The sequence below is a fragment of the Callorhinus ursinus genome, unplaced genomic scaffold (assembly GCF_003265705.2).
Source record: "Callorhinus ursinus isolate GAN/ISIS: 27379988/994484 unplaced genomic scaffold, GSC_fseal_2.0 scaffold146, whole genome shotgun sequence".
NCBI classification, from domain to species: domain Eukaryota; kingdom Metazoa; phylum Chordata; class Mammalia; order Carnivora; family Otariidae; genus Callorhinus; species Callorhinus ursinus.
Window position 1 is genome coordinate 100,146 of NW_027397208.1, and position 23,430 is coordinate 123,575.

Below are 23,430 nucleotides of genomic sequence, written 5' to 3' on the forward strand. Positions count from 1 at the left end.
TAATGCACAACAAATGACCACAACTTGAGTGGCTAAAACAAAATCCATTTATTATCTCATAGTAATTGTAGGTCAGAAGTCTGGGCATGGTTTGTCTGGTTTGTCTGTTCAGGCAAGCCTGAAATCAAGGGGTTGGCAGGGCTACATTCCTTTCTGGAGCCTCTGGGGAAGAATCCACTTCCAAGCTATTCAGATTGTTGGCAGAACTCCTGTCTTTGCATCTGTAGGTCTGATGTCGTTGTTTCTTTGCTGGGTATCTGCTGAAGGCCTCACTTAGTTCATAGAGGCCACCCATATTCTTTGCAATATAGCCTCCACCTTCAAATCCAGGAATAGAGAATTTTCATGCATCAAATCCCTCTCACTCTTCAAATATTTCTTGCCAGGAAGAGTGCAGTCCCCTCTAAGGTCTCACCTGATTAGGTCAGGCCCACCTAAGACGATTTCCATATTTGAAGTTCAACCGATTTGGGACCTTAATTACATGTGGAAAATCCCTTCACAGCAGCATCTAGATTAGCATTTTATTGAATAATGGTTAAAAGGTATGTGTAACCAAGGGATGGGGATCTTGTAGGCCATCCCTGAATTCCATCTACCACAGTTTCATCTACTACAAAAATGGGGGAACTGTATTACCTAAAAGGAAATTGCATGCCACTAGGAAAGATAAATGGATAGCAACAAGAGAGATATTCACTACCGTACGTTTGTTCAATATCTGCACATACTTTTGCCATCCCATACTTTGGAAAAATGACAATAGACAACTACTCTTCATATAAGCAAAATGCATTCAGTCACCCCTAAATGGAGATAAACATAAAGTCTTATCAATCATAGCATCTAGGTTCAAGTTTAGGATCTTCGGATGACATCCATTCTTCCTCTAGTTCAAATGAATGCTCTATCAATATTTTCTAATAAAGTGGATAAATAAAAAACTCAACTGTCACCAACTCACCATATATAAAATAGTAGGTAAAAGAAAAATAAAATGGGACACATTAAAACATATAAATATATGCATATTATAAAAAATATGGGTAACTACTGTAGTCTTCATTTCTAAAACTAGTTACCAGGTCAAAGTTGGTATAAGCTCTTTTTCTTTATTCTCCACATCATGTTTTCTGTCATCAAGTCACCATCTCAGTCAGATGGGCTCTTTACCTAGAAAAATGATTCAAACATTTATTCATGTGTATAGTCTGAGGGATTGGTAGCCTTGCATGTATGAGGTTGCTGTAGTAGCCTAATAATTTTAACCACTTTGGGATGTGATAAAGGACCTAGAAGATCTCCTGCCCTCCAGACACACTCCTTTCTACCCCCATTATGTAGCAGCAACCCTATTTTCTCATGAAAATTGAAATCAATCATCTTAGCCAGTACAAAAGCCCCCATTTTTACCTATTTGTCCATTGGCATGATGATTCCAAAACTGCCAGGTGGACATCTCAACTTCCAAATTAATGGAATCATTGTTGAGTAACCTGATAGAAACATGCCTTGCTTGGGTACTAAAAATTCTAACTCGGTAGAACCCAAAATTATAGGGACCATAAACAAAACATTTTGTGAATATGTCTTTAGGAACAACTCTAACTTTCATCATTTAATTCTTAGACCTAGGAATCCTGGTTGTTGACTACATGGCATTATATATATTGGTGACTAGTTTAGAATATATACTATATATTGTAGGACAGCACTTCTAACACATTAAGTGTTGTCTTTTGAATGGTGGCATAACTGTCTTCAACAGAGTCATTATTCCATTGTATAAGGACAACTTTTTTCTGAGTGGTGCAGTACATAAAACCAGTGAATTCCATGGGTATAAGCCAATCACCACACTTTGGGTTTTAAAGTGAGTCCCTTGACCAGAAGCAACATTGTATGAAATTTCACAACTGTGGATGAGGCGTTCTCTGTAAGATCACAGATGGTGGTGCTGACAGAAGTACTGCAGGCAGAAAATCTGTATCAAAGATACTCATTTATTCCAGAGAAATTATAAAGCCAAGTGACTTCATGATATAATTGGTCCAAATTAATTACCATACTCCCAGGTACCTGACTGGTCCCCTTGAGATTGGCACATATCAGAAACTCAGTATAGTTAGTGTTGCCAAGTTGGGCATTCAGCAGTTGGTAGGAGGGTGGTCACATCAGCCTTTGTGAGGGGAAACCATGTTGCTGAGGCCATACATAGCCTGTTAATGCTACTGTGACCACTTTGTACAGGTGCCCATTGAGCAAGCACAGGAGTAGCTGAATAAAGAGGCTTACTGACCACCACTGAGTAGGTCATATTGCCCACCTGATTACTGAGAGAGCCTTTTGGTGAGCATTCACATCCAACATAATAGTCTCATGCTCCTGACCAGTCCCAAGAAGTTCATATACCACTTCCCTAAATCTGTTTTGTGTTCATTTCCCCCAAATGTCTTCAAAATCTCTAATTGGGATGAACCATTATCCCTGGACTTGGATCTGGATGCAACAACTTATGAAACAGGTTTTTTTTTCTCTTTAGAGAGGAGTGAAGGCACTTTTGTTTGCATGAAGAATAACTGAATCATGTTACAATGTCATTTTTCCAAAGGGTGCAATGGCAGGAAGTGTGTATAGATGGATAAGTAAACTTTAATGAATATTTGTTAAAATAAAAATAATTTTTATTTTTTGTTATTCTTATATAAGACTTACAAAAAAGTTGCAAGAGGGATGCCTGGGTGGCTCAGTCGGTTAAGGGTCTGCCTTCGGCTCAGGTCATGATCCCAGGGCCCTGGGATCAAGTCCCGTATCGGGCTCCTTGCTCAGCAGGGAGCCTGCTTCTCCCTCTGCCTGCCACTGCCCCTACTTGGGCTCTCTCTTTCTCTCTCTCGCTCTTTCTCTAATAAATAAAATATTTTTTTAAAGTTGCAAGAATAGTAAAAATAGTTCCTGTGTACACTTAACCTAGATTCACCAATGTTAACATTTATTGTATTTATTTTATCCTCTCTCTCCACACACACACACACAATTTTTAAAATATTTTGAGTGTAAGTTACAAAGGCATTCTCTTACAGAAAACAGTACAATAATCAAAATCAGACCACTAACACTGATATAATACTATTATCTAATTTAAATACCTTATTCAGTAAATTTTACCAACTGTCCACATTGCACTAGAATTTTGTGAGCAAGGAAGGGACAGAATCAAATCTCTTCTGGGGTGTGAAAAGGGCAGACAGTGCACTGAAGACCAGAGTAGGGTGCAATCCACAGGGATGGAGTTAAGGGGGATTCCATGGGTATTGGGCCTTTCTGCCATCCCCGGGCTCCAATGATACCATCTTTCCTCTCTTTAGGCTTCCAGAATTCCCTTGTGACCTTCCACACCTCTGGTGTTGCCATAACCACATATTTCTTTAAATAAACTTTACCTGGGACTGATTGCCCCAAGACTCTTCCACCACTTAAGCACCTAACACAGCTTGGAAGATCCACAGAGCTCCAGCACTATTACATAGACTGCTGTCTCACAGAGCACAAGAGTTGGGGGAGTCCCCAGAGATCATCTATTCTCATCTTCACATTTGAAGTTGAGAACTGAGGCTCAGAGAACTCTGAGACTATTAGGGGCAGCTGGGAGAACATCCCATTGGCTTCTCTTAGACCTGGTGTCTTCCCCATACAACACACAGCTGGTCTACATTCCCCTCCCTACATAACAGTCACAATCTGCACACAGTGTGGAGCTGGAGGTGTGGGTGGTGATGGGTGAGGGAGCAAATGACACTTCAAGGAAGGCCTGTACTTAACTTGGGGAGCTTATAGATGGGCAGGTCATTCTTTTCTGAGACTGTAAAGTGGAGTCCATCTACCCGAATGTGGGAGCCGTTAACATACACTGGGAGAAACCTGAGGTAGGTGAGGGACTCTGTGGCCTAAGCTGGCACATGGTGAAAGCACCCACCTGCACAGAAAGGCCGCCCCAATCCCACAGAGCCTGGGTGTTTCATACCAACAAGGAGAATAACCAGCACCCAGAAATGCAGGAACCGTGGCCTGGGCCTGAGGTGCCATAGAGATGCAGAGCTAGAGCAACACCTACCCCAAAGTCCTCAGGTTGAGATTCCCCAGGGGCTTGCCTGAGAAAAGGGCCAGGATCCAGGCCTGGCTGAAGGAGGGGAGCCTGGCAGTGAGGACAAGAGGCAGGGGAGGGGCTGGGCTCCACAGTGCTGGCTCTTTCCTATTAATCCTGGGCTCTCTCCCCCCAGAATGTGGACATCACTCCAGAACCTGAGGAAGCCCTGGACACCATCCCTGCCCATTACTGAGCCCTTCCCAGGAGGCTAAATTGCCTTTGCTCTTTTTTCTATCCTGGGAGCTCCTGTTTCTGCCCTTGCCCACATGCTTAGGTACCACCAAACCTCTGAAGAAGTTATGGTTTAGGCCTAATTTCATCCTGAGAGCTCCAGTGAAGATCTCAGCAGCTCAAGCCAGGTCCTTGTTCAGTCAAAAGGCAGTCTAGCTTTACACAAAGCCTTGTCTTACTTTCCCAACTCTTGTTCTCTAAGCAACAAAGGTTACTCTTTCTCCTTGTAGGAGGGGAGAAGAGGCCAATGTGAGGTTTCCTTCACTATCCATAAAAACTTGTCTCTGTGATGAGGCCCTGGTCCTGCTGGGGTGGGGGATTGTGAGGGCTTTCTAGAGGGACAGGTTCCTGGGTAGCATTTCCTGAGATGAAAAGGGGGGCCTCATGAACCCATCTCTTTATGGACGATGTGGCTAAGGGTATGAGATTTTTTTCTCACACAGGAAACGCCAGTACCTGGATCATAGTGCTCTCTGCTCCTACTCCTGCCCCCATCCTGGAGTTATTTCACTTTCCACATGGATAATACAACCAACACCCTGGGATTCCAGGGACATCATCTCCAGGAACAGTTATTTTCCCTCCCTTTCAACCACCCACTCTCTGGACCTGGTCATTAGCTGGAGTTTTACCTCCTCCGTCTTCTTAAATGCAACTATCTGACCACCTACATCCTCTCTCATTATTTCATCTCGTTTAATGTCCCTCCAGGACACCTAGCAGCATGTCTATGACATATGAGTCACTTAAGTAATATTTATAAAGTAAACCATACTAGTTCTTGGACCTCATTAACATTTGTGTTGATTACTTCCTCCTTTGTTTCCCAATCCATTAACAGGATCTACCCATATTTTTACCAGTTGAAAGCTAATCTGCCCCTCAGGCTAGAACTGAAGCCCTCTTTCCCATATAAACAAGTTGATCTCTCCCCAACATGGGAAAAAGCAGAGAGCACATCCACTTCACTTTGCAGTTTCAACGTTTATTTCTGATACCAAAACTTGACAGCACACAAGGGGGAAAAAAAGCAACAGACAAGGAACAGCAAATAAATTTATCTTGCATGCCACTTTCAGTCAACAGGATGTGGCTCTCTAAATAGCTGTGTTTAGAAGGAATCTGAGGCTTCAGCCTCACTCAGGGGGAAAGACTATTGCAACTGATTAGCAATATCTGTGGACATAAGAAAAAAAAATTAACAATCAATGATATATTTCAAACAGTAAGAAATATAAATACCAAAAAGTGCTTCCCTATACTTTCCTCATCTCCCCACCACGGGTGTCCCTAGGACTCCCAGATCATGCACATAAATACGTTCCCACAGACCCTATATCTCCCAATAACCCTAACTGCCAAAACCAAAGTGATATACCTACCCAACATCTCACTCAACCCAGAAGAAACCAATGGCACCAAAGTTGGCAGCGAAGTTGGCACTGGCTGTACCACCAGGACCAATAATGGGGCCAGCGAAGGTCTGAGGAAATCTGGAGCGGGCATTCTGGTGGTATCTGGCCCAGAAGGTAAAGGGGATTCTAGACCAGGGATCGCCAAAATCTCCTTCCTCATCCCAGGTCAGCAGCTCAAATTCAATGTCATCCCAGCTCCAGGGCCCAGATACGGCCTCATCTCCAATCCCCATGCGGGTTCTCGCCTCAGCCCGGGCCTCAGCCTCAGCTGCAGCAGCGTCCAGAGCATCCAAGGCCTCATCTGCAGCCTCCATGAACTGCGCAGTCCAGTCACGAGGATCTCTTTTCTGAACCTGAGAGGAAGAAAAGAAAATAACACAAAATCCATAATAGTAGGAGCTAGTATTTATGAAGCACCTGCTATATATTTAGTACCCTACTTTGTGCTTTTTACATAACAGCAACAATAAGTATCACCAGGAATGTAGCACCTACCATGTGCAATATCTAAGGTCTTATTCCTGCTCTGCACCTTTCCCAGGCAGTCATACCTCATCCCTTGACCTATCAAGTCTGGAGCAGTTCCCCTATTACCTCTGCAATGAATCGCAGCACTTTCATCTTGCTAGTTTCATGGTAGGAACGGAGGCCCCAGAGGAACTCATACTCAGGAGGGTTGCTGTTGGGCACTCGTCTGTAATCCAGGTACCTTATAGAGCAGAAAGGTCTTTGTTTCTACACAGACAAGAATGGTAGTCCAACAATGCATCATACTATATTTGACACCCCCAAGCTCAGGTAGCAACCACCCCAAACTCATTCCTAAACCTAGCTTAATTCTATTCTTTTTTTAAATTTATTTATTTATTTTTTTAAGTAGGCTCCATGTCCAATGTGAAGCCCAGTGCGGGGCTTAAACACACGACCCTGAGATCAACACCTGAGCTGAGCTCAAGAGTCAGATGCTTAACCAACTGAGCCACCCAGGCACCCCATAAACCTAGCTTAATTATATTCTAACAGCCAGGTCTTCAAATTCCTGTACCAGTGCTTCTACATTAAGCAGTCACCTAGAACTGCAGGGTGGCTTATATAAGGTCACAGAATGGACAATGCTTAATCTCACCCCTTGTGTCACAGCTCTAGCTCCACGTTCTTGTAATCTTGTTATTGAGCCACAGTTGGCCCATTGCAATGATTACTGTGCAGTGTAAACCTCAGCATTGGAAATGCCTACTGTGGGGATAGTGGGCAGGCTTTACTTGCAAGATAACTATACTGAAGAAAAATCCAACCACAAGCAGAGATACTCAATAAACACTTCCAAGTACGTATGTGTTTTTCTATGTGAATGTATATGTATAGTTTAAGGAAGAGCACAGGAAGGACTGTCCGAGGTTGACCAGCACATAGAACTCATGAGGACCAGACAAAACCCCTTAGATATCACTTACTTTTGCTTTACAAACTCATAAGTGAGAAGTTTCCTCAGATCTCCAAGAAGAGGATGTCTCACCCTGGTAGAATAAAAAAGAAATCCATAATCAGAGACCATGACACTGCCCAAAGAAAAGAGCTTTCTAGCACAGAGATCAGAGATGAGAGAAGAGGCATAGAGTTTAGAACTATTTGCTGATCCACCCAGGTCACATCCTTGGGCTCTGTACCTCCCCAGACCAATTCCCCTAGACCACCAGGCTGATGCAGTCCTGGGACCATCCTCTGTTGCCAAAGGATGATATAAACAGGCAAGAGATGAGAGAGCCCAATCATACCCAGGACGCAGTCCCATCTTGCGTAGTGCCTCCCAGAGGACAGCTGCAATGGGAGGCAAGGGGAGACAAGGGACGGAAAATGAGCATGGAAATCAGGCTGTAGCCGACCCCCAGCTGCAGGTCCAGCGACTCACCTTCACTGGCACGGTTGCCATTCATGAAGATGACGCCCAAGATCACTAAGAGGAGACCCAGCTTGGGTGTGTCTTTGGTCCTGAAGGAGTACAAAAAAAAATATTTTCAGCAGTCATTTGTACGAGACACCCCAGGCAGCTTATCCATCTAGCTTCCCCAGTATTCCTCGGCAAGGGGGTTATGGCACCTAAGTTCTGACCATGACCTGGTATGTGGTCCTGAATCTTGGACCCTGACCTACTTGAACACTCCCGGGAAAAAAGCACCACTGAGAAAGGCAATGTTCCACCTCTTTTCCCATCTTACGTTCCCAGTATGCCAGCCAGGGACTCGGGGGTACTGATGAGAATATACAGGTGTTCTTCTTTGTCAATCTCCTTCAGCTGAATCCCAAATTTCTACAGGGACAAGAGAATAGACTATGAAATTACAATACCTAGCACCAGCTACCCATACTCAGTTGCTCACCTCCCTGTGAGACTTCAGCTCTAAACTCCCAGTAGGAATCCCACGAATCTTTGATATCAAAACCTTCCCTCATTATTCCTGTTCCTCAGGGCTGTCTTCTCACCTTCTCCAGGACAAAGCATGCACGTTCAATGATTTCTGGATAAACATCAGTGTATTCACGGATGATATCCCTCAGCATTTCTGTAGGAGAGAGAACAGAGTACCTGAGCTGAGCAGGAGCCACAGAGCTACAACCCCTTTGCCAGTCCTGCTAAAGGGAACACAGTCAGGGCCCTCAAGGCTGAAAAATGAAGAATCAGCCACAGAAAGAGGGGACTGAAGGGGAGGGGACATATAAGCAAAGGGATGTCCACAGAGCATGGGGTGAGGGGAAGGGCAGAGTGCTAGGGGAGGGCACTGGATGCCTACCTGAGCGCTTGATGGGCACCTTGGTATAATCTTTAAGCATCAGGTACTTGACCAACTTATTTGCCTGGGAGGGGAAAAGGAAATCATTAAAGTTATTAAGATATTTACAGGAAACCTGATTGAATTATAGATAGGACGACAATGACAGGAGGAAGAGAGGGAAAAGTAACTGGGAATAACAGTTCTTACTCTTTCCTGAAGAAGGGCCACATCTCTGGGCTGTGAGGCACCCAGGTTCTGTGAGGCACGCGAATTGGGAGAGGGGCGCAGGTTTGGTGAGGGGCGCAGGTTCTGCCAGTCAGGTGGAACTGGCCAATCAGTGGGGATCCAGTCAGGTGGGAGTGGCCAGTCAGTGGGGAGTGGCCAATCAGGTGGTAGAGGCCAGTCAGGTGGTAGAGGCCAGTCAGGAGGGCCTTGCCAATCTGGAGGACCCTGCCAGCCTGGTGGGTTCTGCCATCCAGGTGGGGTCTGCCATCCAGGTGGATTCTGCCAAGCCAGTGGGTTCGGCCAGACAACTGGACCAGGCCAGACAATGGGGTTCGGCCAGATAACTGGATTCTGCCAGATCACTGGGTTCGGCCAGATCACCGGGTTCTGCCAAGCAACTGGGTTTTGCCAGGCTGGTGGGGTCTGCCTAGCTGGGGGGCTCTGACGTGCTGGTGGGGTCTGCCTCGCTGGCTGGTTCTGCCAGCCTGATGGGTTCTGCCAGGCCAACGGGGTCTGCCAGAGCACATTAGGGGGTGCGCCAGGTGGGTTCTGAGTGGTAACTGGAACCGGTGCAGACCTCCACGTCCCTGTAGCCAGTGGGGCCCGCCTCTGCTCCCCACTGCTGTTCTCGTCCACATTCAAGTTATTAATCTGTATCATCAGAGAGAAGGAAGGTCCAGGGTCACCAGATGTTTGTTTCCTCACCCTATCTATTCCAGGAAGGCCCCCTAAAACCCTCACCTGTAGTGACAGCCTGACCCACTAGCCAATGGTCACCCTGAGTCCTGGGCTTGTCTTTCACTGTCTTCCAGGCAGGAGTTTCATCTCTGAATCAGGCCAGGAGCAACCCAGGGGTGGGGCCTGAGGCTTCTCCTCTTCCTATGTCCAACACTGGCTCTGCTTGTACCACCCTGGACAAATCACTCAGGTCACTTCACCTCTCTGGGACTTAGTTTCCTTCTCTGTACAACTGAGACTGCGAACCCTAGCTGGTAATATCTTGAAGATTTAAGGAGATAACCTGTGTGAATGTGCCTAGCTCAAGACCTAATACATGGTGGCTATTACGAGAAGGTAAACTGAATTACATGCAGAGTGTGTATATATATATATATATATATATATACATATATATTATGTGTCCATGTCTCATTTCCCCATTAGTCTGTGGATATTCAGAGGGCAGAAATGATCACATTCACCTTATCATCCCCTACAACCTAACTGAATACAGGACATTATATATGTATGTTTTGTTTTGTTTAGGACAAATGAACCTCAGAAAAGAAAGGAGAGAGCCCAAAGCAAAGTGGAGCTAGCAGGGATCTCACCTTGCGGGTCCTCTTGCCCCGAATTATAGTCCTGGACTCCAGATTCTGAGCCTGGGAACCATCTGCTGATGTCTGTGCAGCTGCACCATCAGATTCAGGGATACCTGGGTTGGTCTCTACCTCAGGCTGGGAAGTGGCCATCTTGGCTTGGTTAATATTCTGGGTCTGGGTATCAACTGTTGGGGCCTTAGTGGTGTCATTCCAAGCCTTAAAGGCTGTTTTAGGCTGAGTGTTGGCCATCTCAGTGGCACTAAGAGACTGAGAGAAATTGTAGGTGGCATTTGGGCCCACCTTAGTAGTGGCATTCTGGGCCTTAAAGGCCATCTCAGACTTGTTAGCAGTTAAGTCATTGGTGGTTGCTGCCTGGGAAAAATCATAGGCAGCATTTGGGCCCTTTGGGGTGGCATTCTGGGACTTAAAGGCCGCCTTAGGTGGCGCACTGGGCATCTCCTTGGCATTAAGAGCCTGAGAGAAATCATAGGCCCCATTTGGGCCTTTTGTGGTGGCATTCTGAGCCTTAAAAGCTGTTTTGGGCCTAGCGGCAGCTGCTAAAACCTGAATATCACCCATCTCACTGGCTGTGGGGGGCTGTGAACTCTGGGGACTAGCATTCGGCCCAGCTGCTGTGGCCTGGTTGGTAGGTGGAGCCTCCGAGATCTGGATGGCCTCCATCAGGGTCTGCATAAGCAAGGTGCTGTCTTCTACGGAGGCCTCAGCCTGCAAATACAGGGGGAGAAAATGAAATTTCTGGGCCTCCGAAGTGGAAGCAAGAGGGTAGGGGGAGCAGTGCAGGGGAAGCGCAGGCAGGCGGGTGGTGCAAAAAGGCTGAGGCGCAGATTTAGACCACCAGCAAGGGGCGATGGGAGGCAGAATGGTAACAAAACGTGTGGTAGGGATGGAGTCGGGCAGGACTAAATGAGGGGTGGGGCGGAATGAGGAGCGGGGACGAAGTAGAATGAAGGGGGCGGTGGGGGTTGATGGAGGTTAGAGCAGAGCAATGCGGTGTGCGGCAGGAGCTACAGACTCGAGGCGAGCGAGAGCAAGGGTGCCGCCTCGAGGAATTGAGGAGAATAAGGGGGGGTCGCAGGGGTGGGGAATGCAGGAGAGAGGGAGGGTGGCGGCGGGAGGTTGGGGGAGGGGGTGGCAGACTGCTCTACAAGCGTCAGGACTGTGGAAAAAAATGGTTCCTTACCCAACCCGCATTCTCTGGGCAGATTGCCCTGACTACTAACAGGGTCTCCCCTTTCTCTAAGCAGGGACTGATGGCTGAAAAGGGACGCCCCTCCCCCCCCCATAAACCATGGGAATCTGAAAGATGACGGAGTCTAGGCACGAAGAAGGCAAAATCAGATCCAGGCTTTTGGGTGGCCAAAGGGGCCCCAGGGAACTGTCGGCTAGGGAAATGGTGGGGTGGGGAGTGGAGATCTCACCTGGAAGCCGAGGAGGCCCGCACCACAGTCCATTTTCTGAGCCATGGCTCCTGTCCCTCTGGCAAGAGCAGAGCCTGGGGGGTGTGGGGGAGGAGCTGGGCGTTATACTACAGAGGGCAAATACGAAGGACCGAATTTTTTTGGGGGGGTGTCTGGGGTTTGACTGTGGGGGCGAATGAGGCGCTGAATGTGAGGGGAACGGGCTGGATCAGAGTGGGAAAAGTGAATGGGTGTCAGGATGGAGGCTCTGTATCCTGAGATACTACCCCGAGAAGCTACTGACGGGGAGAAGCTTCAAATCGGGGTTCGGAAAGCCAGTAACAGTTCTGAATCCAAGGGGAGTGGGTTGGGACTCGCATATGGTAAATTGAATGGAGGTTTCGAATCGGGAGGAATCGTATGACAGTACAGATTGAGGTCGAGAAATCTGTGGAGATTTTTAACGATGGGAGGGGTTCGGAGAACGAACAGGGGTTCTGAGTAAGGGAGGATCGGGTGAGGGGTGTGAATGGGGGTTCGGGGAGTGGAAGGGGGATCAGATTCCGGGGTAAAGGGATCGAAATGAAAAATGGGGGGCCCGCACCAGGGGGCAGATGCCCTGTCTGGGGGCTAATTCTCACCTTGCCTCAGGCCCCAACCCCAACCCCCTCGTTGCCTCCCTTCTTCACGACTCAGAGGATCGGGATTGCAGTGCTCGGCTCTCTGCAGCCGCACCCTCTCCTTGTCCAGGAGAAAATGCCAGCGCGGCAGCTAGGACGACCCCGCCTCTCCGCCTAATATACCACCCACCGCCTCAGATAGTTGTGCGCATGCGCAAGAACTGACCGACCAAATAAAAGTCCCGCCCGCTTCCCCAACAAAAGCTTCGTCCCGAACACCATGGTGCGCATGTGCAGTGGGAGGCAATCCCGCCCCTTTGCCAACACACCATCCCACCACCAACCAGGTCGACAGTATACCACAGTCCCACCTCCTTCATCAATATCCCCTCCCCCAAACAGATGCGCTGTGCCTTTAGGTCCCACCCCTTGCCCCACACACCGGCCCCCTACCTTTTCCGCAATGCGTCTCTGTTCTATCCCTCTCCCCCTTTGGCCCCTCCTGTCCGGTCGGCAAGCATCTCCACCCCCCTGCCTAGCACCACTTAGGTCACTATTAAGGTGTCTGTGTGGGGTCTCTAACTGCAACAAGTGCTAGGCTCCTGCTAAGCACCCCCCCCCCCCCCACTTTGGGACCCAGGAAAAGGAATGGCCAGAGAGAAAACACTGTTGGAGGTAGAAAAAGTCTGCACCTGCCACAAGAATCTGTATGATCCCCCTCAACAGATCCCAGACTCATAAACATTAGCTTCTTTCTTGCCCTTTGTGCAGCTCCAGCCATGCGCATATTTTGTGTGCAGGTGAGGAGGGGAGGGAAGGGAACAGTTTGAACATCACAGCGCAATCTGTGCTAGGGCTTGTCTTTCTCTCATGGCAGCCCTGGGAGGTGGATGTCAGCATCCCCATTTTACAGGTCATAAAGCTGAAGCACAGACACGCTGCATGAACTAGACAAGGCCACAGAGCCAGTGAACAGAAAATGCAAAATGTGGGCCTCGAGTCTTGACTCCAAAACCCATGTTCCACTAGTGCTGGCCTGGGAACTGAGGCACCCTCCCCTCTTCAGTTTTGAGCGACAGATCCCACACATACGTCTCTTCTGCCCTGTCAACACCTGTCCCAAACAAGCGAGGTTTGTGCTGAGACTTAAGCTCATGCTCTGCATTTAGGAGAACACAGAGACCCCTAGTCCCCACCCACTCTGTGTGGGTCCATCCAGGTGTGGGAACTGTTCCTGGGAGTCCACTCCCTGCTCCCAGTCAGTTCTCTCCCTGTGAGTGGCACAAACACCGCTGCCCCTGAGGCCTTCCTGGTACCTGCTTGAGCAGCCAGGACAATCAGACACTTGTGTCCCTGAACCATGGCAAGCCTGGATTCAGTGTAAATGTTTACCCTGGTTCCTTCCAGGGCTTGGGCCCCAATTCCTGGGACGAATTGCTGGGCCATTCTACCCCAGCTGTGTGAGCTGGCTCAGGTCATTCCACTTCTCTGAGCCAGATTCTCAACATACAAAACGGGAAGCACAAATAGCACTGACTGGAGTCCGACCCAAGGACACACATGCCGCTATGCTTCCAGATGACTGGCGACTCAGACAGAAAATCATATACAGATGTGAAATGACTCAAGTGGAACTGATACTTTCCAAAAATACAAGGCAGACCTTGGTACATTTCACATTTGTTCTGGCATCAGCTCCTGCCAGGAGTCTGCATATGAAAGAAAGCTAACGCTAGAAAGGATGGCAGCATTTGGTCCCCAAGGGCCAACATCAATTCTGCCTGGCTGGATGACTTTCCTCATCTGTTGCATAGCAACCTCCCCTGTCAGCTGCCTGTTTTTCCTCAGCACTTCCTCTGTAAAGTGTCTGCAGTGGGACGTGATCAGACTCAGGAAAGGAGGTCTGAAACACCATTTTATATGCTATCTGCTTCTGTATCTGTATCTCCAGTCTCGGTTTGGCCTATGAATTCTAGATCCATAATCCCACTGCCTGCCTCACTTCTGCAACTGGATATTCCTCAATATCTCCAAATTTAACAAGTAACAAACACTGATTCCTTTGTATATATCCTTTTCCTCACCAACACTGTGTTCCTCCTTTAGTCATGCCACTCTCTCCCCCTTAGAATAAAAAGTCTTTTAGGGAGATGGATTTTTGTTTTATTCATTGCTGTATACCCTCTACCTACAATGGTACCTGGCGTATTTTATATGCTCAATGAATGAATCACACCATCCACCCTGTTGCTCAAGCAAGAAATCTGAGAGGTATTCTTTCTTTTTTCCTTCCTGTGATGAGTTCATTTACTTTTCCTTATACAAACAGTGAATATTTGTCATGAAAAATTTAAACACTGGGGCGCCTGGGAGGCTCAGTCAGTTGTACATCTGACTCTTATTTCAGCTCAGGTCATGATCTCAGGGTTGTGAGATTGAGCCCCGTGTCGGGCTCTACGCTCAGCGTGGAATCTGTTTGAGATTCTCTTCCTCTCCCTCTGCTGCTTGCCCCACTCACACACACTCTAAATAAATAAATAAAATCTTTTAAAAATGAAAATAAAAATTTAAACATTAAATATTTTAGAAATTAAGTAAACATCACTCCAAATGGCACCACACTACCCTGAGATAACTGCCAATAAGATTTGGATGCTACCTTTTCATGTAACACTTTGTGCATATATATGCTTACATAAATGGGATTATATATATATGCCATATTTTAAATTGCATTCTTTTGCTTACTGCCTCCCACTCCTTTCACCTCAACCCTCATCTGCCAAACATGCATTTTAACAACCATTTTTATATCTTTCCATGTTTAAAAAGTCATCTTATTTTTTACTATCTTACAAAAATTAAGATCATATACATCATATACATCAGATTTATTTTAGTTAACACTAATCTACCTCTGACTCATTCTTTTACATTGCTGTATAATATTCCATGATAGGGATGTACTGCAATGTAGTCAATTATTTCCCCACTGATGGTCATTCTAGTTTCAAGGTGTTGGGGAGCACATACATACAAACAACAGTGCAATAAAATACTTATACATATATCCTTGTGTTTTATACTTAATGTTTTTCATTCCTGTCACACCAGATGCCCAGGAATAAGACGGACATACTCTACAGTGCTTGGTAATATAAAAACTTTTCCAACCTTTTGCCAATGTGATGTGTATTTTGTTGGTATCTCCTGTGGTTTTAATTTACATTTCTGATGTACACAGTCAAACACACATTCTTATATTGATGGACCTATTTGATTTCTTTTGTAAAGTAATTGGGCAAGTCTTTTATCTTATGTTGTCTCTTTGTCTTATTTTTAGAACTTCTTTATACAGTCCTACAGATGCTTATTGAAAACCCTTAGTACTAGATATATTTCATATTTTTTTTCACATTTTAGTAAGGGAATACTGTGTATATACTCTATATTATGTAAGAGTTCAAACTGCAAAAGCCTTTATAAAGGCCAGATACTCACTTTTTCACATTCCCTTAGCAGCCAAGAGAATGTGATCTAGGATTTACCAGTGTGGCAGGGTCCTGAAAACTACCCTGAGGTTCAATGATTCACTAGAGGGACTCACTGAACTCAGAAAAGGTGTTACACTCATGGCTATTGTTTATTACAGTAAAAGCATACTGATTTTAAATCAACCAAACTAAAAGGTGCACAGGAAAGCCTCCAGGAGAAACCGGGCATACACTTCTGGTTGTCTTCTCTCAGGGGAGTTGTAGGACCAGTGCTTAAATCTCCCAGCAAGATATGTGGCAATCTGGGAAATTTGCCTGAGCTGGGATTTTACTGGGGGTCAGTCAGGTAGGCATCAGATACTTGTGTGGCTGACCTTAGTAACTCAGCCTCTAGCCTGTGCACAGGTGCCACAAGGCCACAGGCCCACTATATATGTAATATATAATACCAAAAGGGCCAAGGCCTACTATAAATCATACTGTTAACATAAACTATCTAGTATGGCCCAAAGTTCCAAGTGAACAAAAAGACACTCTAATCAGGCAGGATATTCCAAGGGCTTGGAGATTATCCCGTAGGAGCTTGTTAAGAGCCAGACCTATCTTTGGAATGTACAGACATTTTTTGGAAATCACAGGTTTATAGACCGCACACACCTGTGGAGTCAATTCTTGTACTACAATCCAGTTTCTAGGAGCACCACTGGTAGCAGGGCTAAGGACATCATCTAGTATCCAGTGTTCAGTGGTGGCAGTAATGGTAGCCAACCAGCTAATACTTATGGCATGATTTTTGAACAAATAAATTATTATTAATTCTACTTTTAAATTTTTTTAACTTTTTGAAATAATTATAGATACACAGGAAACTGCAAAGATAGTACAGAGAGGTCCTATGTACCCCTTCAGCCACTTCCCCCAATGGGCAGTTATTATCAATACAATATCAAAACCAAGAAATTGACATTGGTATGATATATGCGTATAATTCTATCACATGTGGAGGTTTCTATAGTAATCACCACAGCAACCAATATACAGAATTATACCATCCCCTCAGATTTCCCTATACTACCCCTTTACACTCACATTCATCATCCTTCCCTCCACTATCCCCAACCCTTAGCAGCCACTAATATGTTCTCCAACTTTATAATTTCAACATTTCAAAAGGTTATAAAATTGGAATCATACAATAGGTCACAGTGTAAGTGACTTTTTTTCCACTCAGCATAATACCTTTGAGATACACCCAAATTGTTATGTATTAATGGTTTGTTCCTTTTTATTGCTGAGTACTATTCCATGATATAAATGTGCCACAGCTGGTTTAACAATTCACCCACTGAAGGACATCTGGGTAGTTTCCAGTTTGGGGCTATTATGGAATAAAACTGCTATAAACATTTGTGTACAATTTTTTTTTCTGTGAACATAAATTCTCATTTCTCTGGGATAAATGCTCAGGACTGCAATTGCTGGGTAGTATAATAAGAACATGTTAGTTGTATAAGAAACTGACAAACTTTCCCAGAGTGGTTGTATCATTTTACACTCCCACCAGCAATGTGTGAGTGATCCATTTTCTCCAAATCCTTGCCAGCAACCTGTTGTATATTTTTAGCCACTCTCATAAATGTGAACTAATAACCCATTGTGGTTCTAATCTGCATTTCCCTAATGTCTAATGATGGTGAACATTTTTAACATGTACTAAATATTTCTTCATGTCTTTTGCCCATTTTCTAATTGGTTTCTTTTTCTCTTTTTCATTTCTTATTTCTCGCCTTCCGATGAACTGAATTTTTTTGTAGAATTCTGCTATTCTGTTTGTATCCCTCTAAAATTCATATGTTGAAATTCTAACCTCCCCACAGATGATAGTGTTAGGAGGTGGGCCTTGGGTTAGGCTGTGAGGGTAGAGTTCTCATGAAAGGGATTAGTGCCTCAGAGGCTCCAGAGATATTTTTAATCCCTTCCACCATGTGAGGACACAGCAAGAGGCCATGAAAAGAGGGCTATGAATAGAGCCCTCACCAAATGTAACCATGCTGGTGCCCTGATCTTAGGCTTCTCAGCCTCCAGAACTGTGATAAATAAATTTCTGTTGTTTGTAAGCTACCTAGTCCGTGGTATTTCATTATAACAGCCCAAATGGACGAAGACAAAGTCTATTTTATCTATGTTTTTGAGCATATAACTTTAAACAGACTTTTATAGTGACTGTTACAGGTATCATATTATATATATATGTGTGTATACACACACACACATTTTATTTTTTAAAGATTGTATTTACCTGACAGAGAGAGAGAGACAGTGAGAGAAGGAACACAAGCAAGGGGAGTGGGAAAGGGAAAAGCAGGCTCCCCGCTGAGCAGGGAGCCCAATGCGGAGCTCAATCCCAGGACCCTGGATCATGACCTAAGCTGAAGGGAGATGCCTAACGACTGAGCCACCCAGGCGCCCCCGTTTTCCTTCTTTTGAAAATGTCTCAATTTCCTCTACATATTACTAAAGGATATTTTTATTCGGTATATAATTCTGGGTTGACAGTTTCATTCTCAGAGCACTTGAAAAATACTGTGGCCTCCATGGTTTCAAATGAGGTATCTGCTGTCATCGATCTGGTGTTCTCCTACAGGTAAAGTACCATTTCTCTCTCTGGTGGCTTTCAAGATTTTTAACTTCTGTCTTTAGCTTTCACAAGTTTGAAAATGATGCACCTTGGTATGAATTTATTCGGCTGTATCCTTTCTGGAGTTTACTCAGCTTCCTGACTCTATGGGATTTTGCTTTTTTTCCAAATTTGGGGAATTTTCAGCTACTTTTCTAGCCCTTCTTTCTCTCTTGTTCTGTGACTATGACAACACCTATGTTAAATCTTTCATAATAGTCCAACAAGGGCCTGAGGCTCTGTTTTTGTTTTTCACTCTATTTTTTTTCTCTGTTGGTCTGATTGGATAATTTCTATTATTCCATCTTAGAGTTCACTGATTTATTCTTCTGTCATATTATTTTCCTGTTGAAGTCATCTATTGAGGTTTTTTTAAAGTTGATTTATCAGATTTTTTCAGTTCTTAAATTTCTTTTTGATTCTTCTTTATATCTTCCATTTCTTTGGGAGATTTTCTTTTTTTAAAAAAAGATTTTATTTATTTGAGAGAGACTCAGAAAGAGAGCACAAGCAGGGCAGAGAGGGACAAGCAGTCTCCCTGCTGAGCAGGGAGCCCAATGCGGGACTCGATCCCAGAATCCTGGGATCATGACCTGAGCCGAAGGCAGACGCTTAATTGACTGAGCCACCCAGGTACCCCTCTTTGGAAGATTTTCTGTTTCTTTGTTGAGACTTTCTATTTTTCCATTTGTTCTTTTTTTTTTTTAAGATTTTATTTATTTATTTGACAGAGAGCGAGAGAGCACAAGCAGGGGGAAGAGTAGAGGGAGAGGGAGAAGCAGGCTTCCCGCCAAGCAGGGAGCCCAATGCAGGGCTCGATCCCAGGACCCTGGGATCATGACCTGAGCGGAAGGCAGATGCTTAACCATCTAAGCCACCCAGGCGCCCCTTTCCATTTGTTCTAAGAATGCTCACAAGTGTTCCTGAAACATGTTTATGACGTCTATTTAAAAATCCTTGTTAGATGATTCTAATATCTGTGTCATCTTGGTGTTGGTGTCTGTTGACTGTCTTTTCTCATCCAAGTTGTAATTATCATAGTTCTTGATATAACTAGTCATTTTCAATTGAATCCTAGATATTTTGCATAGTATATTATGAGGATCTGAATCTTACTTAAATCTTGTTTTATCACATGTGGATGAGTCCACATTCCCACTCAGCCTCCACTGACACCTGAGAGAGAGGGGGTCCTTTTTATTGAGGGCTAAGTGAGAGTTCCAGCTCCATATTAAGCTTTTCTGGTTATCAGCCTGAGTGGGAGGGACCTGGGTACCTAATTACATGGTAAATGTGTATCATTTTTAGTGCTGGGTGGTGATAAAAATCCCATTTGTCCACTATGCCTTCTTTTGACATGACTTCATTGGTTAGGGGGAGGTGCATTTCATTATCATCTTTAGGGATGGAGATCCAGGCTCCCCACGTGGTTTCTGACATTGTGGGACTGGGCTATTCCCACTCCCCATTTGCCCTTCCCTGACACTCTGTCCGGAGATTAAAGACCTCATTACAGCCTGGCAAGCATGGAAGTATAGGGTCTCTAGTAGGCTTTTGCTGGTAGGCGTAGGGACGCAGTCTCCCCTCTGGCATTTAGCTAGAGTAGGGCAGTTACTGTCTAAAATTCCCTAGAAGGTGTGCCATCTTATCTCTAACTTTTAAGGTCTTCTCATGTTTGGTTTATATACAATGCCCAGGGATCAATAGGGTAAAGTATATCTACACCATTTACTCCTTCCTGCTGGAAGCAAAACTCCTCAATTCTGATGCTTTTAAAAAATGTACAATGATTGGAATTTCTAATGTACAGTCATACTGTAAGAAAATAATTTGATCTCTTATTTTACAATATATACAGCAATTATTTTGTTGTTTTAGATGATTTGCTAAACATCAAGAACAATTTTGGGTAATAATCCCAGTAAGTAACATCCTTTTCTTTTTCCTGAAATGATTTTACCATTTCAACATTTAGAATGTTTGTTGCTTTCTTACAAGTAGTTTTAAAAATCGTATTTAGTAGTTTCCCTTCCTATTTTATTTATTCATAATATTTCCTCTGCCTTATTCACAGATCTAATCCATCACCTGTTCCTGTTGAGTGTACCATAAGTACATCTTAATTGCATTCTATTTTATCATCTTATTGTTAGAAGGGAGCATGAAGAGGGAGAAATGGAGAAAGAAAAACTGAAAAGGGGGGAAGAGGAATAGATGGAAGAAGGAAGAAGAAAGAAGAAAACAGGGATCAGAGAAAGGATGAATGAAAATAGTTGCAAGTAAATGGAATAATTAAGATAAGGAGAAATAAGAGTGGAGAAAGAATATATACTAAGTCGAAACAGAAAAAGCAGTAAGAAAGAGAGTAAGGAAACAGAACACACAAGGAAGAAGAGATGTAGTATAGAAGAGTATGACGGGGGATGGGAGGAGTCAGAGAGATTAATAAGTAGATGAAAGGAAAATAAAAAAGGAGAAGGAAGAAATGATGAAGAAAGCAGCAGAGAAAATAATAAGGGAGAAAAGAGAAGTGTTTTGAAGTAAGAGGGACAGGGACAAGAAGAAGAAATGATGTGGAATCACACCTCACAAATGGCAGATTTCATTCTGCAGACAGAAGAATGTTGAATGTAAGAAGCTCTTCTTTTTTTTTTCTCCTCAAATACCCAGTTTCCTTTGTATTTGATACCCAAGCAAAGTGCCGGAGGTGATTTCTCACATGATGTCACTCCTGCCTTGAGGTAAGACCATTGTGGTTTTCAACTAGTAAGAACCATGTGCCCCACATTTTGAATAGATAAAAGTTGTCTGCAATACTCATCATTTATCACATACTTTATGCTGCCGGTGGTTGTTCATCAGGTATGGATATTATCTGACAAATTCAGGTATGCAGGATATATAAGTTTTCTTTTTCTCTGCACATCATTTTATAAATTCTATGTCAACTTCCCAATCGATTGAGTGGTTGAAACTCAATCTCCAGCAGTATGGAGTTCTCCTTACCCCCTTCTTTGGGGTTGTGTCTAAGTTATGAGACCTTAGTGTCAAAACATCAGAATGGGTTCTGTTGAGTATCCCATATCCACACTGACACTCATGTGATATCTGGCTCACCAATGTCTGTCCAAGCAGGTAGCTGTTGACTTGAGCCTCTTTCTTTACTACAAACCCCTCTTGGGGTCTGACTCTCTCTGAGGGTGTCATATACCACTCATATACATGGGAAATATTCTGCAGCTCCTATCATATGATGGGGCCTGTTCATCTCTGTGAGGCTGTCTTTGCCTAATATATTGTTATACTCCCATGATACCCTGAGCTGAGAGAAACTATGTGAGGAGTCCTAAAGCTCAAAATCCCTATAGACACCACACAACCATTTCTATTTTTGCAGTCTTCATCTCTCCTGGCCTTACCCAGGAAGTGAGGCACAAGGCCACATTGTTAGAGGATCTCACAAACCAACCTGGGGTTTCTTCCCATCCCTGTAATACAGGGCTTAGGTTTCTCCAGAAACCCACAATTTCTACCAAGTCTTTGCTTCTTGTCTGCTTTTCTTCTCAACACAATCAATGTGAAGCTAGAGGTACACCTTGAAAAGAAGTGCTAAAAACAACAGAAAGCTAAACAAACTAAAAATCAATGACTTTTCTTGGACCCGACAGAGAAATGAGGTTTCAGAACAAACCACCATCCTGAAATCTTGAGGAACAGGCAAATCCAGAATCACAAATGAAATATACTTACCTGAAACAGAAGCCACTAAAGCTATAAACTTGCAGGAACACTTAACTGATAATTCTGACAAGTTGCTGGAGGCTGAGTGTGGACTAGAATGAAAGTGAGAAACTCCCGGGAGTGGTAGTCTTGGGGGGAGGCACACTTTCATGGGCTTTACTTCCAGGAATCTCACCAGGTTCTCAGAGTGCAGATCCAAGAAAGACACCCTTGTGGCCCTGGCAGGAAGAGGGGAAGAATCCTTGTGAATATCCTTATGAAATATGCCCAGAGCCTTCTCCACAACAGAGGCATACTCTCCAGGAGGAAAGACTACCAGAGCCTTGTTCCAAAGCCATGGAGGAAGGACATCCTTCTCATTCCAAACTCTCTAGCTTTCCTATCTCATCTAAGGTAGGGGCACAGGGGGGGGACTACACAAGAAGAAACACCTGTAAAGGTCACAGGCTCACTAAAACTCCAACATTTAACTGGAATATTACAAAACACTCCCTTTTCTCTCATACCATACCACCACAGCAACAGGGCTCCAGTATATTAACAATGGGTTATAACTGAATGAACTGCAAGACAGACTCTCTAAGGAAGAGGACTTAAGGAAGCCCAAAGTCAAAAGAGGAAACAAAATCAAGGATGCTAGAAGAATATGGAGGCTCTCACACCTAATACTAAAGGAAACTTTAAACAAAGCCCGCTGTTGGCAAGGTTAACCTGTGTCTTCACACTAGAGACCAGTCTATCTCACTTCCTATTACCTAATTCATCATGTCCAGCTTTCAACAAAAAAATAGAAGGCACACCAAAAAGCAAGAAGAAAAAGTCTGAAGAGACAAAGGAAGCATAAGACTTAAATATGAAAGAGTGTTGGACTTATCAGACAGGGAATTCAACACACTGTAATTAATACGTTAAAGGATCTAATGAAAAAAGCAAACATGCAAGAATCTTAGATATGGGTAAAGTAAGCAAAGTGATGGAAATTCTAAGAAAAAATCAAAAGGAAATGCTAGAAAAAAATCATAACAAATGAAGAATGCCTTTGGTGGACTCATTAGTAGATTGGACACAGTTGAGGAAAGCTGGAAGGTGGATTAAGAGATACTTCCCAAACTGTAAATAGGAAAAATAATTTTAAAAAACCAAAATATTTAAGAACTATGAGATAATTTCAAAAGATGCAACATATGCATAACTGGAACACAGAGGGAGAAGAATGAAGCAGAAGAAATATTGCAAATAATAATGGCTAAGAATTTTCCAAAATTAATGAAGACAACAAATCACAGATCCAGGAAGTTCAAAGAACATCAAACAGGTAAATACTAAAAGATTTAACTGAGGCACATAATTTTCAAACTGCAGAAGACCAAAG

At 44.1% G+C, this 23,430-nt stretch overlaps 1 protein-coding gene across 8 annotated transcripts in view; it reads right to left on the bottom strand.

Annotated features, from left to right (window-relative positions):
* Positions 1 to 5,339: 5,339 nt before the first annotated feature.
* MAGED1 (MAGE family member D1) overlaps positions 5,340 to 23,430 on the bottom strand; it is a 65,156-nt gene continuing 47,065 nt past the window's right edge. For 3 of the 8 annotated variants that reach the window (XM_025855484.2, XM_025855483.2, XM_025855482.2), the window contains exons 2-13: positions 22,068 to 22,276; positions 11,548 to 11,621; positions 10,118 to 10,834; positions 8,769 to 9,437; positions 8,580 to 8,643; positions 8,272 to 8,351; positions 8,007 to 8,098; positions 7,700 to 7,779; positions 7,245 to 7,608; positions 6,385 to 6,499; positions 5,758 to 6,143; positions 5,340 to 5,551 (exon numbers count right to left, since the gene is read on the bottom strand). In XM_025855484.2, coding sequence (XP_025711269.1) covers positions 5,766 to 6,143; positions 6,385 to 6,499; positions 7,245 to 7,608; positions 7,700 to 7,779; positions 8,007 to 8,098; positions 8,272 to 8,351; positions 8,580 to 8,643; positions 8,769 to 9,437; positions 10,118 to 10,834; positions 11,548 to 11,621; positions 22,068 to 22,209 — 2,775 coding nt within the window. In that variant the 5' untranslated portion in view covers positions 22,210 to 22,276 and the 3' untranslated portion in view covers positions 5,340 to 5,551; positions 5,758 to 5,765. Of the gene's footprint in view, positions 5,552 to 5,757; positions 6,144 to 6,384; positions 6,500 to 7,244; positions 7,609 to 7,699; positions 7,780 to 8,006; positions 8,099 to 8,271; positions 8,352 to 8,579; positions 8,644 to 8,768; positions 9,438 to 10,117; positions 10,835 to 11,547; positions 11,622 to 12,167; positions 12,550 to 21,786; positions 21,927 to 22,067; positions 22,277 to 23,430 lie in introns of those variants that run through there. The other 5 variants (XM_073890380.1, XM_025855491.2, XM_073890381.1 and 2 more) reach the window with 4 other exon arrangements.